The sequence below is a fragment of the Pongo pygmaeus genome, chromosome 19, assembly GCF_028885625.2.
Source record: "Pongo pygmaeus isolate AG05252 chromosome 19, NHGRI_mPonPyg2-v2.0_pri, whole genome shotgun sequence".
Taxonomy (NCBI): Eukaryota; Metazoa; Chordata; class Mammalia; order Primates; family Hominidae; genus Pongo; species Pongo pygmaeus.
Window position 1 is genome coordinate 2,913,952 of NC_072392.2, and position 12,820 is coordinate 2,926,771.

Here is a 12,820-nt window from a genome sequence, read left to right on the forward strand (position 1 = left end):
TTGGGACTCACTGGCATATTTGGGAAATGTGTAAGGACAGTACTCTGAGAAGCACCAATATTCAAAGATAATGGAACAGGAGCAGTTGTCTGAGAAGAGTGTGAAGTATTGCAAGGTAGGGAGGGGAGAGTGTCACCTGGCCAAGTGAGGGGAGGGTATCATGGAGTAGGAAGTGATCATTAGTGTTAAATGTGAAAGGTTATTGGATTTAGAGATGGGGATTTAGAGTGATTGGTGGCTTCGACTGGGCAATTTCAGTAGATGATGGGGTTCAGAGGCCAGTCTGCCACCTGTGCCTAAATTCTCATTCATGGTCTCTTTGAAAATAGGCCACACATTATAGAGATATGTTTATTGGTTACCTGTAGGTGTTAAGGTGCATTGTGTTCTTCTTAAGGATAATAGAGTCACAGGATGATGAAGAAGAACCAAACCATGATCTCAGAGTTCCTTCTCCTGGGCCTTCCCATCCAACCAGAGCAGCAGAATCTGTTCTATGCCTTGTTCCCGGCCATGTGTCTTACCACCCTCCTGGGGAACCTCCTCATCATTGTCCTCATTCGACTGGACTCCTATCTCCACACGCCCATGTATTTGTTTCTCAGCAACTTGTCCTTCTCTGACCTCTGCTTTTCCTCAGTCACAATGCCCAAATTGCTGCAGAACATGCGGAGCCAAAACCCATCCATCTCCTATGCAGACTGCCTGGCTCAGATGTACTTGCATCTGTTTTTTGGAGTTCTGGAGAGCTTCCTCCCTGTGGTCACGGCTTACGACCGCTATGTGGCTATTTGCTTTCCTCTGCACTACACCACTATCATGAGCCCCAAGTGTTGCCTTGCTCTGCTGACACTCTCCTGGCTGCTGACCACCGCCCATGCCACGTTGCACACCTTGCTCATGGCCAGGCTGTCCTTTTGTGCTGACAGTGTGATTCCTCACTTCTTCTGTGATACATCTACCTTGTTGAAGCTGGCCTGCTCCGACACACAAGTCAATGGGTGGGTGATATTTTTCATGGGAGGGCTCATCCTTGTCATTCATTCCTACTCCTCATCATGTCCTATGCAAGAATCATCTCCACCATCCTCAGGGTCCCTTCCGCTGGGGGCATCCAGAAGGCTTTCTCCACCTGTGGTTCCCACCTCTCTGTGGTGTCTCTCTTCTTTGGGACAATTATTGGTCTCTACTTGTGCCCATTGACAAATCATAACACTCTGAAGGACACTGTCATGGCTGTGATGTACACTGTGGTGACCCCCATGCTGAACCCCTTCATCTACAGCTTGAGGAACAGAGACATGAGGGGGAACCCTGGGCAGAGTCTTCAGCACAAAGAAAATTTCTTTGTCTTTAAAATAGTAATAGTTGGCATTTTACCATTATTGAATTTAGTAGGTATAGTAAGGTTGATAATGAAATATCACTCTAAATCAGTGGCTTAAACATTTTTTTAAGACCACTAAACCTTTAGTTTAAACAAAACTGTATGCTAAAGGCTAATAGGAAAAATATGACAACAGAGCTGTGTTTGGAGTGGAGCTGGGGGCAGGAAGCCAGGTGCTAAGTATGCTTCTTCCTCCCTTCCCAGGTGGAATTGAAGCTTGAAAATAAATGTTAAATATCTTTGTGCCAACACCTATTATCCATATTAGTTGGGAATTAACTTTTTTTTTTTTCTTTTATTGAGACGGAGTCTCGCTCTGTCCCCCCAGGCTGGAGTACAGTGGCATGATCTCGGCTCACTGCAACCTCCATTTCAGGGTTCAAGCAATTTTCCCACCTCAGCCTCCTAAGGAGCTGGAGTACAGGTGCGTGCCATCACGCCCGGCTTATTTTTGTATTTTTGTAGAGACGGGGTTTCACATGTTGGCCAGGGTGGTCTCAAACCCCTGACCTCAAGGGATCCACCCGCCTTGGCCTCCCAAAGTGCTAGGATTACAGGTGCGAGACACCACTCCAGGCATTGGGAGTTAACTTCTTAAATAGCACTGTAATCTTTGTGTTTATCCTGCTCAAGAATTTTCAATGACATTCTCAAATGGAGAAAGGAAAAACCCCAATATTTTCTGTCTTATGGAGCACATGTACTCCTAGAGTTCTGTGCTTCCAATACCTTACTCTTTGCTGTTGAATAAAAGCATTTCTTATTTCCTTCTCTGCATACATATCCTCACATCATTCTATCCTTTAGTTTTTACGTAATTTTCCAGACCTCCCAGAACAACCTGTCTGTAAAAGAGATAATAAATAGTAAAACCTCATTGGGTGGTTTTCTCTGCCTAAGGCACTTTCACAACCTACTCACATACCAACACTATGAAGTTGGTCCCATGATTATCTCAATTTTATGAATAAAGAGACGGAGGCTGGGCATGGTGGCTTACGGCTGTAATCCCAGCACTTTGAGAGGCTGCAGTGGGTGGGTTACCTGAGGTCAGGAGTTCAAGACAAGCCTGGCCAACATAGCAAAATCCTATCTCTACTAAAAATACAAAAATTAGCTGGGCGTGGTGGCACGCACCTGTAATCCCAGCTACTTGGGAGGCTGAGGCAGGAGAATCGCTTGAACCTGGGAGACAGAGGTTACAGTGAGCCAAGATCGTGCCACTGCACTCCAACATGGGCAACAGAGTGAAACTTTGTCTCAAAAAAAAAATAATAATCATCATAATTTGCTGTCCAATATCACACAAAACATCAGTGATATAGTTAAGATTTGAACCCAGGGAGTTTGAGTTTAGAGATCATGACTACACTGTACTGTGTCTTGGGGCTGTAGAGTCTTTACTCCTCTCTGTTTCATTCGGTTCCAATCACTTCTCAGTTAATCATGACCATTTCCTTCATATCTTCCTCATAGTTCTCATTGTGAGCTTGAATTATGATTTTCTTCAGATACAACCAGAAAGTGGAGAGCAGAGTTTGTAAAACCATGTTTTCATGGCGCCAAGCAGGTCACACAGATCGTTGTAAAGCCGGCCAGATTTGAGAAAAATCAGTTGCAGAAACATGTCAAAAATTGTTATTTTACTAATATGTGGATTATGCCTCTATCATAACAGAAACATATATGCTATTGGAGATGATATTTTAAACTTGATATTGAACAAAGTCTAATTAAAACATAATCATTATATACTTGTAGTTTGTCATTCTTTCATTGGGAACAAAATGTTTTTCTTCTGCACTTTGATGCCAATATGAAGTCCTTTGTTTCTTCACAGATTGTTTGGTAGAGAACTGAGGCTTGTGTCCACTAAGTAGGAGGGATATTTAGATCTTTTTTGTTTAATAATAGATAAGAGTTGTTGAATGCACTGTGAACATGGATCAAATCTTTGCAATAACATTGTTATATATTTTTTTATTTATATATTTTATATATATATTTATTATACTTTAAGTTCTAGGGTACATGTGCACAATGTGCAGGTTTGTTACATATGTATACATGTGCCATGTTGGTGTGCTGCACCCATTAACTCATCATTTACATTAGGTATATCTCCTAATGTTATCCCTCCCCCCACCCCACAACAGGCCCTGGTGTGTGATGTTCCCCTTCCTGTGTCCAAGTGTTCTCATTGTTCAATTCCCACCTATGAGTGACAACATGTGGTGTTTGGTTTTTTGTCCTTGTGATAGTTTGCTGAGAATGATGATTATATTTAATTTAAATATTACAAGTTTAAAATTTTATATTATACATTTCTTTTTTTTTTTTTGAGAAGGAGTTTTGTTCTTTGCTGCCCAGGCTGGGGTGCAGTGGCGTGATCATGGCTCACTGCAACTTCTGCCTCCTGGGTTCAAGGGATTCTCTTGCCTCAGCCTCCCGAATAGCTGGGATTACAGGCGCCCGCCACCACGCCCATCTAATTTTTGTATTTTTAGTAGAGACAGGGTTTCACCATGTTGGCCAGGCTGGTCTCAAACTCCTGACCTCAGGTGATCCACCTGCCTCAGCCTCCCGAAGTGCTGGGATTACAGGTGTGAGCCACTGTGCCTGGCCTACTTACACATTTTCATACAGATAGGTTAATGTAACATGTTTGAAATGTTATTCTGATTCTTTATACTGGCAACTGAATGAACTTTGAATGCTACATATGAAAATATTTTTATTTTTGTAAAAATTTATAATAAAAAGAAATATTCCTTATTTAATTTCAGTAAAAATTTTATATTAATTTTATTCTGCTTTCAATACATAATTTTTGCCAATTTAGAAAAAGCATTTGAAAAATAACTTTAGGTTTGCAATTTTTTCCATTTACTTTTATGTTTTAAATGAAATTTCATACTTAAACATAATTATATTTTGCTTTTTAATGTTTAATCTTTAAAAAATTTCATTGTGTAACTTTTAAAAAAAATTTAAGTCCTGGGATACATGTGCAGAACCTGCAGATTTGTTACATAAGTATACATGTGCTATGGTGGTTTGCTGCACCTATCAACCCGTCATCTAGGTTTTAATTATTAGTATTATTTCCTGGAGAAGCTTCACAGTGTGATGCAATCCTGTTTGTCTATTTTTGCTTTTGTTGCCTGTGCCTTAGAAGACATATTAAAAAAATCATTGCCCAGACCAAAATAATGGAGATTTTCCCCTATGTTTTCTTCTAGTAGTTTTACAGTTTTAGGTCTTATATTGAAGTCTTTAATCAATTTTGTGTTGATTTTTGTTTATAGTTAAAATAAGGGTCGAATTTCATTCTTCTGTATGTAGATATCCAGTTTCCTCAGCACCATTTATTGAATAGAACATCTTTTCCCATAGTGTATTCTTGACACCATTGTAAAAAATCAGTTAGCCATAAATGTATGAGTTTATATCTGCACTTTCTATCCTGTTCCATTGGTTGATGTACCCATTTTTATGCCTGTACCATGCTGTTCTGATAATTGTTTTATTATATATTTTGAAATCGGAGAGTGTGATGCCTCCAGGTTTGTTCTTTTTGCTCAATATTGTTTTGGTTATTTGGGGTCTTTTGTGGTTCCATATGAATTTTAGAATTATTTTCTATTGTGAAAAATGACATTGTAATTTTGATAAGGATTGCATGAAATCTGTAGATCAATTTGGGCATTTCATAATAATTCTAATCCAAGAACACAGAATATCTTTCTATTTATTTGTGTTTTCTTCAATTTCATTCAACAGTATTTAGTAGTTTTCATCATACAGGTCTTTAGTTAAATTTATGCCTAAATATTTATTTATTTTTGTTGCTGTTGTAAATCAGATCACTTTCTTAATTTCATTGTCATACAGTTTATTATTCATGTATGGAAACATTACTGATTTTTGTATGTTAATTTTGAATCCTGCAAGTTTATTGAATTTCTTTATCAGTTATAATAGTTTTCTGGTGGAGTCTTTAGGGTCATCTATATATAAGATCATGTTGTCAGCAAACAGAAACAATTTTACTTCTTTTCATATTAGGATGCCTTTTCTTTCTTTCTCTTGCCTAACTGCTCTGGATAGAATTTCCAGTACTGTGTTGAAAAGAAGTGTTGAGGGTGGGCATCCTTGTTTTGTCCCTGATCTTAGAGGAAAAACTTTCAACTTTTCACTGTTGAATATGATGTTAGCTGTGGGTTTGTCACAGTCATCCCTCAGTTTACTTGGGGAGTTGATTCCACGACCCCCTGCACATCCCCAAATCTATGGATGCTCAAGTCCTGGAGTTTGTCTGTGGAACCTGTGGATACAAAAAGCCAGCCCTTTTTATATGTGGGTTCCATATCCCACAAATACTATATTTTTGACCCATGGTTGAATCCATGAATGTGGAATCTGCAAATATGGAGGGGTGATTATCGCTTCTATTGTGTTGAGGTACATTCCCTCTATACCTAAAGTTTTGAGAATTTTTTTTTTAACCACAAAAGGGTGTTGAGTTTTGTCAAATGACTTTTCTTAAGATTATATGGTTTTTGACCCTCATTCTGTTAATGCTTATCTCATTTATTGATTTGCATATGTTGAGCCATCCTTGCTACTCAGGGGTAAATCCTACTTGATCAAGGTGAATAATTTTTTAATGTGTTGGTTTACTAGTATTAGGTTGAAAATTTTTGCATCTACATTCATCAGAGATATTGGCTTGTAATTTTCTTTTCTTGTATTGTCCTTGTCTGGTTTTGGAGCAGGGTAATGCTGGCTTGGTAAAATAAGTTTGAAAGTATTGCCTCCACTTTGATTTTTTGGAAGAGTTTGAGAAGGATTGGTATTAGTTCTTTAAATGTTTGGTAGAATTCAGCAGTGTTGCCATGGAGTCCTGGGCTTCTTTTTGATGGGAGACTTTTTATTACTGAATCAATCTCCTTACTTGTTATTGGTCTTGTTCAGAATTTCTGTTTCTTCATGATACATTATTCAGTCTTGGTAGGTTGTGTGTGTCTAGAAATTTGTCCACTTCTAGATTATCCATTTCATTTGTGTATAATTTTTTGTACTAGTTTCTTATGATCCTTTGTATTTCTGTGGTATCATTTGTAATGTCTCCACTTTCATTTCTCATTTTACTTATTTGAGTCTTCTTTCTTTATTCCTAGTCTAGGAAAGGCTTTGGTGGCTTTGTTTATTCAATAAAACAACTTTTAGTTTCATTGGTTTTCATTGTTTCTCGTCTCTATTTTATTTCTGCTCTGATCTTTATTTCCTCTCTTTGACTAACTTGAGCTTAGTCTGCTAGATTATTTGAGTTTTGTTAATTGATATAAACATTTGTTACTATACAATTCCTCCTTATACGATGCAGAAAAGTACTGATAAGTTTTTGTATGTTGTAGTTCCATTTTCATTTGTCTCTATTTCCTTTTTGACTTCTTCAGTGACCCATTGGTTGTTTAGGAGTATGTTATTCAATTTCTACATATTCGTGAAATTTTTAGGATTTCTCCCGTTACCGATTTCTGGTTTCATACTATTGTGATCAGAAAAGATACCTGATTGACTTCAGTAGTCTTAATTTTGTTAAGACTTTTTTGTAGTCTAACATACAAGATAATCTATCCTGGAGAATGGTCTGTGTGCACTTGAGAAGTACATGGATTCCATTGATGTCAGATTAAATGTTCTGTACATGTTTGTTAGGTGCATTTGGTTTAAAGTGTAATTTAAGTCCAGTGTTTGCTTATTGATTTTCTTTCTAGATGATCTTTTACATTTTCATAGCAATTTGGCAAATTAAGGAAATTAAAGAAAATTAGCTTTAAAACTACCTGTAATTATTGCTGGATATATTTTTTAAGAATGTAGGCTAGGAGAGTAAATCACACAAAAATATGCCTATAAAAATCATATTTATATATTCAAAAATTTGATTTAATCCATAAACTTGACAGTAGAGTAATCTTTGATCAAACTATGGTGTAAGAGTGTATAGGTGCGGTGGCTCACGCCTATAATCCCAGCACTTTGGGAGGCCAAGGCAGGTGTATAACCTGAGATCAGGAGTACCAAGACCAGCCTGTCCAACATGGTGAAACCCCATCTCTACTAAAAATACAACAACAACAAAAATTTAGCCGGGCGTTGTGGTGTGCACTTATAGTCTCAGCTATTCGGGAGGCTGAGACAGGAGAATTGCTTGAACCCGGGAGGTGGAGGTTGCAGTGAGCCAGCATCACGCCACTGCACTCCAGCCCAGGTGACAGAGTGAGACTGTCTCAAAAAAAAAAAAAAAAAGTGTATAGGCACACCTCAAATACTATATGATGACAAACATGTAAACTGTGTTTTTACATGGACATTCTTGTACAAAAAATACATATAAAAGAGTAACAAATAATTAAAAAGGTAGAACTAAAAGTATGGATGCATGTTAATTTAAACAGTGAAAGCAGCATGTCTGTCAATGAATTAGGAGAGAATATGGGATGATGTAAAAACCTTTGTATTTTAAATTAAGTAGGCAGATTTTTACTGTTAAGTACCTAGTATGTATTATTTGAAAGGTAGGTTGCAATCTTTCTTGCAAATGAATCTCTGTAGGTAGGTAATTCCTCATTAAATGCCACAATGTCCCCAAAAGTGTAATTTCAGCACAGCGTCCCTTCCCGGTTCACAGTGCAGGCAATAAGTCATTCCTTATTCGCAGTTCCGAGGATTGAATTCACTTTATCTGCCGCTGCTCAGCTTTCATTATTTTATTTATTTTATTATTATTATTATTATTATTATACTTTAGGTTTTATGGTACATGTGCGCAGTGTGCAGGTAAGTTACATATGTATACATGTGCCATGCTGGTGCGCTGCACCCACTAACTTGTCATCTAGCATTAGGTATATCTCCCAATGCTATCCCTCCCCCCTCCCCCCTCCCCCCACCCCACAACACTTCAGCTTTCATTTTAACAAGGGCTAATGCAGGACAGTTCTCTGGGTGGCCTTGAATGAACCAGTTTTCCCCCTTTTCTTGCTTATAGTTTTCCAGAATAACTGTAGAATATGCTGGGAATGCGACATCCTGAGATAGGGAAGAGCTGGATGCAACATCCCAGGTTCTGATCCACTTGCCCTAGAAATAGGATGTTCTAGAAAACCAAACACCGCATGTTCTCACTCATAAGTGGAAGCTGAACAATGACAACACATTGGCACAGGGAGGGGAACATCACACACCGGGACTTGTCATGGGGGGTAGGGCACAAGGGGAGGGAGAGCATTAGGACAAACACCTAATGCATGCTGGGCTTAAAACCTAGATGACAGGTTGATAGGTGCGGCAAACCACCATGGCACATGTGTACCTATGTAACAAACCTGCACGTTCTGCACATGTATCCCAGAACCTAAAGCAAAAGCAAAAAAAAAGAAAAAAGAAATAAATAGGATAGGATGTTCTTCAGCTATTTAGCCAAGTGGATCCTGTGACCCCCAGGGTGTAAGGCCCAAGGTGGGCTGCATCCATAGGGTCTCTCAGCTGTAGTGTAAGTGGAGTACCTGCAGGTGAGACTCATTCTCCCTGTGCAGTTTTTCTGAGCCTTGGGGGACCAGCTCGAAGTGAATCCTAGGTGTCTGTTGTTCCTTGCTGCCTATCTTTGAATAATAAACCTGCTTGATGTCACTTGTTGTCTGTGTGGGTGTTCCATTTCACTCGACTCGGATAAGTTGGTAACCGGTGCACAGTGAACCTGCTTCACAGCTTCCACCGCAATGGCTGACACTGATTGAAAATACCCTATGTACTAGGAGTTAACCCTGTATGTGTATTTATGCACAATTCATTTAATTATCATAGAGAATGCTTTACATATATTATCATATGTAAACTTACAACACAATGAGGTAGGTTTTTTTTTTCCCAAACATTAAATCATTTCCTAGGATCACACAGCTTAAAAGTGGCAAAGCCGAGGTTTGAACTTGATTCCACAGAGTCCATGCTGCTTACCACTTTGCTCTACTACCTTTTATTATCAGACGATCGTGTCTGGGCTTCAGATAAGGTAAATAGGGAGCTGGTGAGCTAGAATTGCTATTATCTACAGCAATTACCACCTATGGCACAGCAGACTGCAGTCAGATACCTAAAGGTAAACAGACAACAAGAATGAAAAATAGCACCCAGTGATGACATTTTATTTTCCTATAGAAACATATTGGTTGTTGCTGTAACGTACTGTACAGAGTTTTGCCACAACGTCTACTGACAAAGCTTTCCAAGTCGTTTTTGGCAACCATGCACAATAATCAATTTATTCTGAAACCGCTGGCCTGAGTTGACCTTGGGAGAAATACAGAAGAGTGTGGTTAACTGTGGACAACATTAGTTATGAACTGGTGGCGCTGGGCTTGCATGCTACGGTAAATAGCTGGAACTTTATTCTGCAGGCCGTTTCTAGGGTAAATAGCTGTAACTTTATTCTGCAGGCAGTTTCTAGTGTAAATAGCTGGAACTTTATTCTGCAGGCAGTTTCAAGCCACTGGACATTTCTCATAGTGATATAATGGTACCCTATGAAGATTAATCTGATTATGGTGTACAGAGTTGATGGAATGTGGGTAGACTGAGAACTGAAGACCAACGAGGAGGAGGCTTTAATCATTCAGGTAGGAGAGCATAAAGTGTCCATAAAAATCATTCTTCTCCCCTAACTTTAAATTGTAACCATTTCATTGGGTTTCAGCACCTATGAATGGTACCAGGCATTATGCCACGTGGTAAGCATTGGGGCTGCAGAGATAAAATGAGTGTGGAAAAAATTGCCCTGAAGAGGAACTTGAGGTTTTCACATGAAGTCTAAGGTGGCAGGAGGATTACGGGTCTTGGAGGCCTGGTAAGACATTGCAGTGAGTCTGTCTGAAGATGCCATCTCCATCAAGCCCTTCCTAGACCCAGTTCCTCATCACTGAGCATGGGAGCGTCACAGATATGGGCAGTGCCTGTGGCAGAAACACTGTGGGTAGGGATCCGAGTGATCAGGATCACAGTGATGCTGGGGGGAAGGTCGTCCTTCCCTGAATTTTATTCTTGGCCCTATACAACAGCCCAGCCAGATATTCCCTTATTTCAGTCATGAGCTGTCCCATGTTGTTTAAAAAGCATTAACTAATAATATTATTAAATGATCAATATTATTAAATATAGTAAATATAAGGCATGGCATTATATTATACATCTGGATGGCTGTGGTTTTAGAACATAATTGTAAGAACTTCACCTGTGACATTGTCCTGATGATGGGTTATGATACAGTCCTGTAGCTTAGACATGAATATTTCAGGTTCAGATCATAGGTACTGGAACAGAGGTCTCTAGATTCTCTCCATCTTTCATTCTTCACTGCTTAGTGTGGTGAACGCAGGTGCGTGGAGACCCCCATATTGGATGTCAAGTCACCACCACTAAGGGGAATGAATTTTCCGAACCCAGATTAACTTTCTCAGGGAAGACTTTATTTCTTGGTTCCTCAAACTATAGATAAAGGGATTCAATGTTGGAGTTACCACTGTGTACATCACTGATGCAACTGTGTCCTTCTGGGCCGAGAGGGTTGAGGGAGGACTGACATAAACACAAAAAGAAGTCCCAAAGAAGAGAGAGACCACGGAGAGATGAGAGCTGCAGGTGGAAAAGGCGAACGCTTCCCCTGAGCTGATGGGATCTTCAGGATGGTCGAGAAAACGTTCATGTAAGAGATAATCAGGCAAAGCACACATACCAGTCCTGCGACACCCCCAGTGATGAAGATCACCAGCTCATTGGTGAAGGGATCTGTGCAGGAAAGACTCAGGAGGGGATTGATGTCACAGAAGAAGTGTGGGATCTCACGGTTTGTGCAGAAGGACAGGCTGTTCATCAGAAGTGTGTGTAGAAGGGAGTGGAGGGCATTCATGATCCAGGATGCAGACACGAGGAAGACACAGAGCCCAGGGCTCATGATCAGAATGTAATGAAGTGGGTGGCATATGGCCACGTAGCGGTCATAGGCCATGACCGCCAAGAGGAATGCCTCCAGCATCACAAACAACATGAAAAAATACAACTGTAGTAGACACCCTGAGTAGGAGATGGCCTGACTCTGGATCCGTATGTTTGCCAGCATCTTAGGGACTGTGGTGGACACAAAGCAGGCATCTGCAAGGGAGAGGTTGGCTAGAAAGAAGTACATGGGGGTATGGAGTTGAGTGTCAGTAATGATGACTAGAATGATGAGGAGGTTGCCGGCCACCGTGACCAAGTACATGAACAGGAAGGACCCAAAGAGGGCCTTCTGCTCCTCCAGCTGCTCAGAGAACCCCAGGAGGAAAAATTCTGAGATGCTGGTCAGATTTTTCCCCTCCATTTGTCTGTAGGAAGAAAGTTGGGTTAATTGGGTGACGTTGGTAAGCCCTGGATTGTGAACTCTGAAAATCATGCAATATTGCAGTGTTGATCTTCTAGTGTGAGGTTGGATCATAGGAAATCTCCACTATTTGACTCTTTGGGACCTGCAAAAATGGCCATTTCGTAGGGTTTGACTAAATATTTGCAAATTCCTGTGCTTGGTGCTATGAGAAACCACAGATTTGTTTGTAATGCAATAAGAGGCTTTTACATTTATTCCATAAGCATTAATCCAATATGTGTATTCTGGGGCTGGGCTGGAGGGGCTTGCTGGCTTTGCTCTTGTAGTGTTCATGTAGAAACTATGACATTTATACAACCCAAGATTTTACAGGTCAAATGAGCCCATTGTACCAATAATTAAAAAGACAACTCCTGGAAAGGGGTTTTGGAATTGGGAAAAGCACGGCTAACATGGAAATCATTATCACTGTTATCTACACAGCAGGTCTGGCCAGAAACCTGAGCGTCATTATTGACCCACGTTTCTTCCCCGCCTGCTTACATCCAAACACCACCAAAGCCTGGCAATTTTACCTTCTCAATATGGCTACAATTTACTGACATCTCTCTGTTTACTGGTCACCATCAGTCCCAGCTGCAGCTCATGTCGCTCAGGGCACTGTGATTTCTCACTTGGATTTGGGCAGTTGATCTCCATGCGCCCAGGTATGCCCACCTGCCACCTGCTCTTGTAAGTACACAGAGAATGGGCTTGCTAAAAATCAAATTCAACTTTTGTCTTTCCACCTGAAAAATCCTTCACACACTCTTCATTACTCCCAGGATAAACTCTCAACTTCTTAACATGGCTGAATGTCCTTGATCTTACTGTCATTTATTACAGATGTCTCCAATTCCTCATGAAACTCCCTCCTTCACTCCACACTTTATGCACCAATCATAGTTTCAATTATTTTAAAGGCCCAGATACTCCCTCACCTTTGGGCTTTCTCAGGCTGAAACAGT

General features: G+C 40.1%; 2 protein-coding genes across 2 annotated transcripts; one reads left to right on the forward strand and one right to left on the reverse strand.

Annotated features, from left to right (window-relative positions):
• Window positions 1-414: 414 nt before the first annotated feature.
• LOC129018070 (olfactory receptor 1E3-like) lies at window positions 415-1,445 on the forward strand. The gene is given in 2 exon segments (XM_054459257.1): window positions 415-1,039; window positions 1,042-1,445. Coding segments are annotated over 2 exon segments (1,029 nt in total).
• Window positions 1,446-10,869: 9,424 nt separating this feature from the next.
• LOC129018071 (olfactory receptor 1G1) lies at window positions 10,870-11,825 on the reverse strand. The gene is given in 2 exon segments (XM_054459258.1): window positions 10,870-11,105; window positions 11,108-11,825. Coding segments are annotated over 2 exon segments (939 nt in total). The 5' UTR covers window positions 11,811-11,825.
• Window positions 11,826-12,820: the final 995 nt, after the last annotated feature.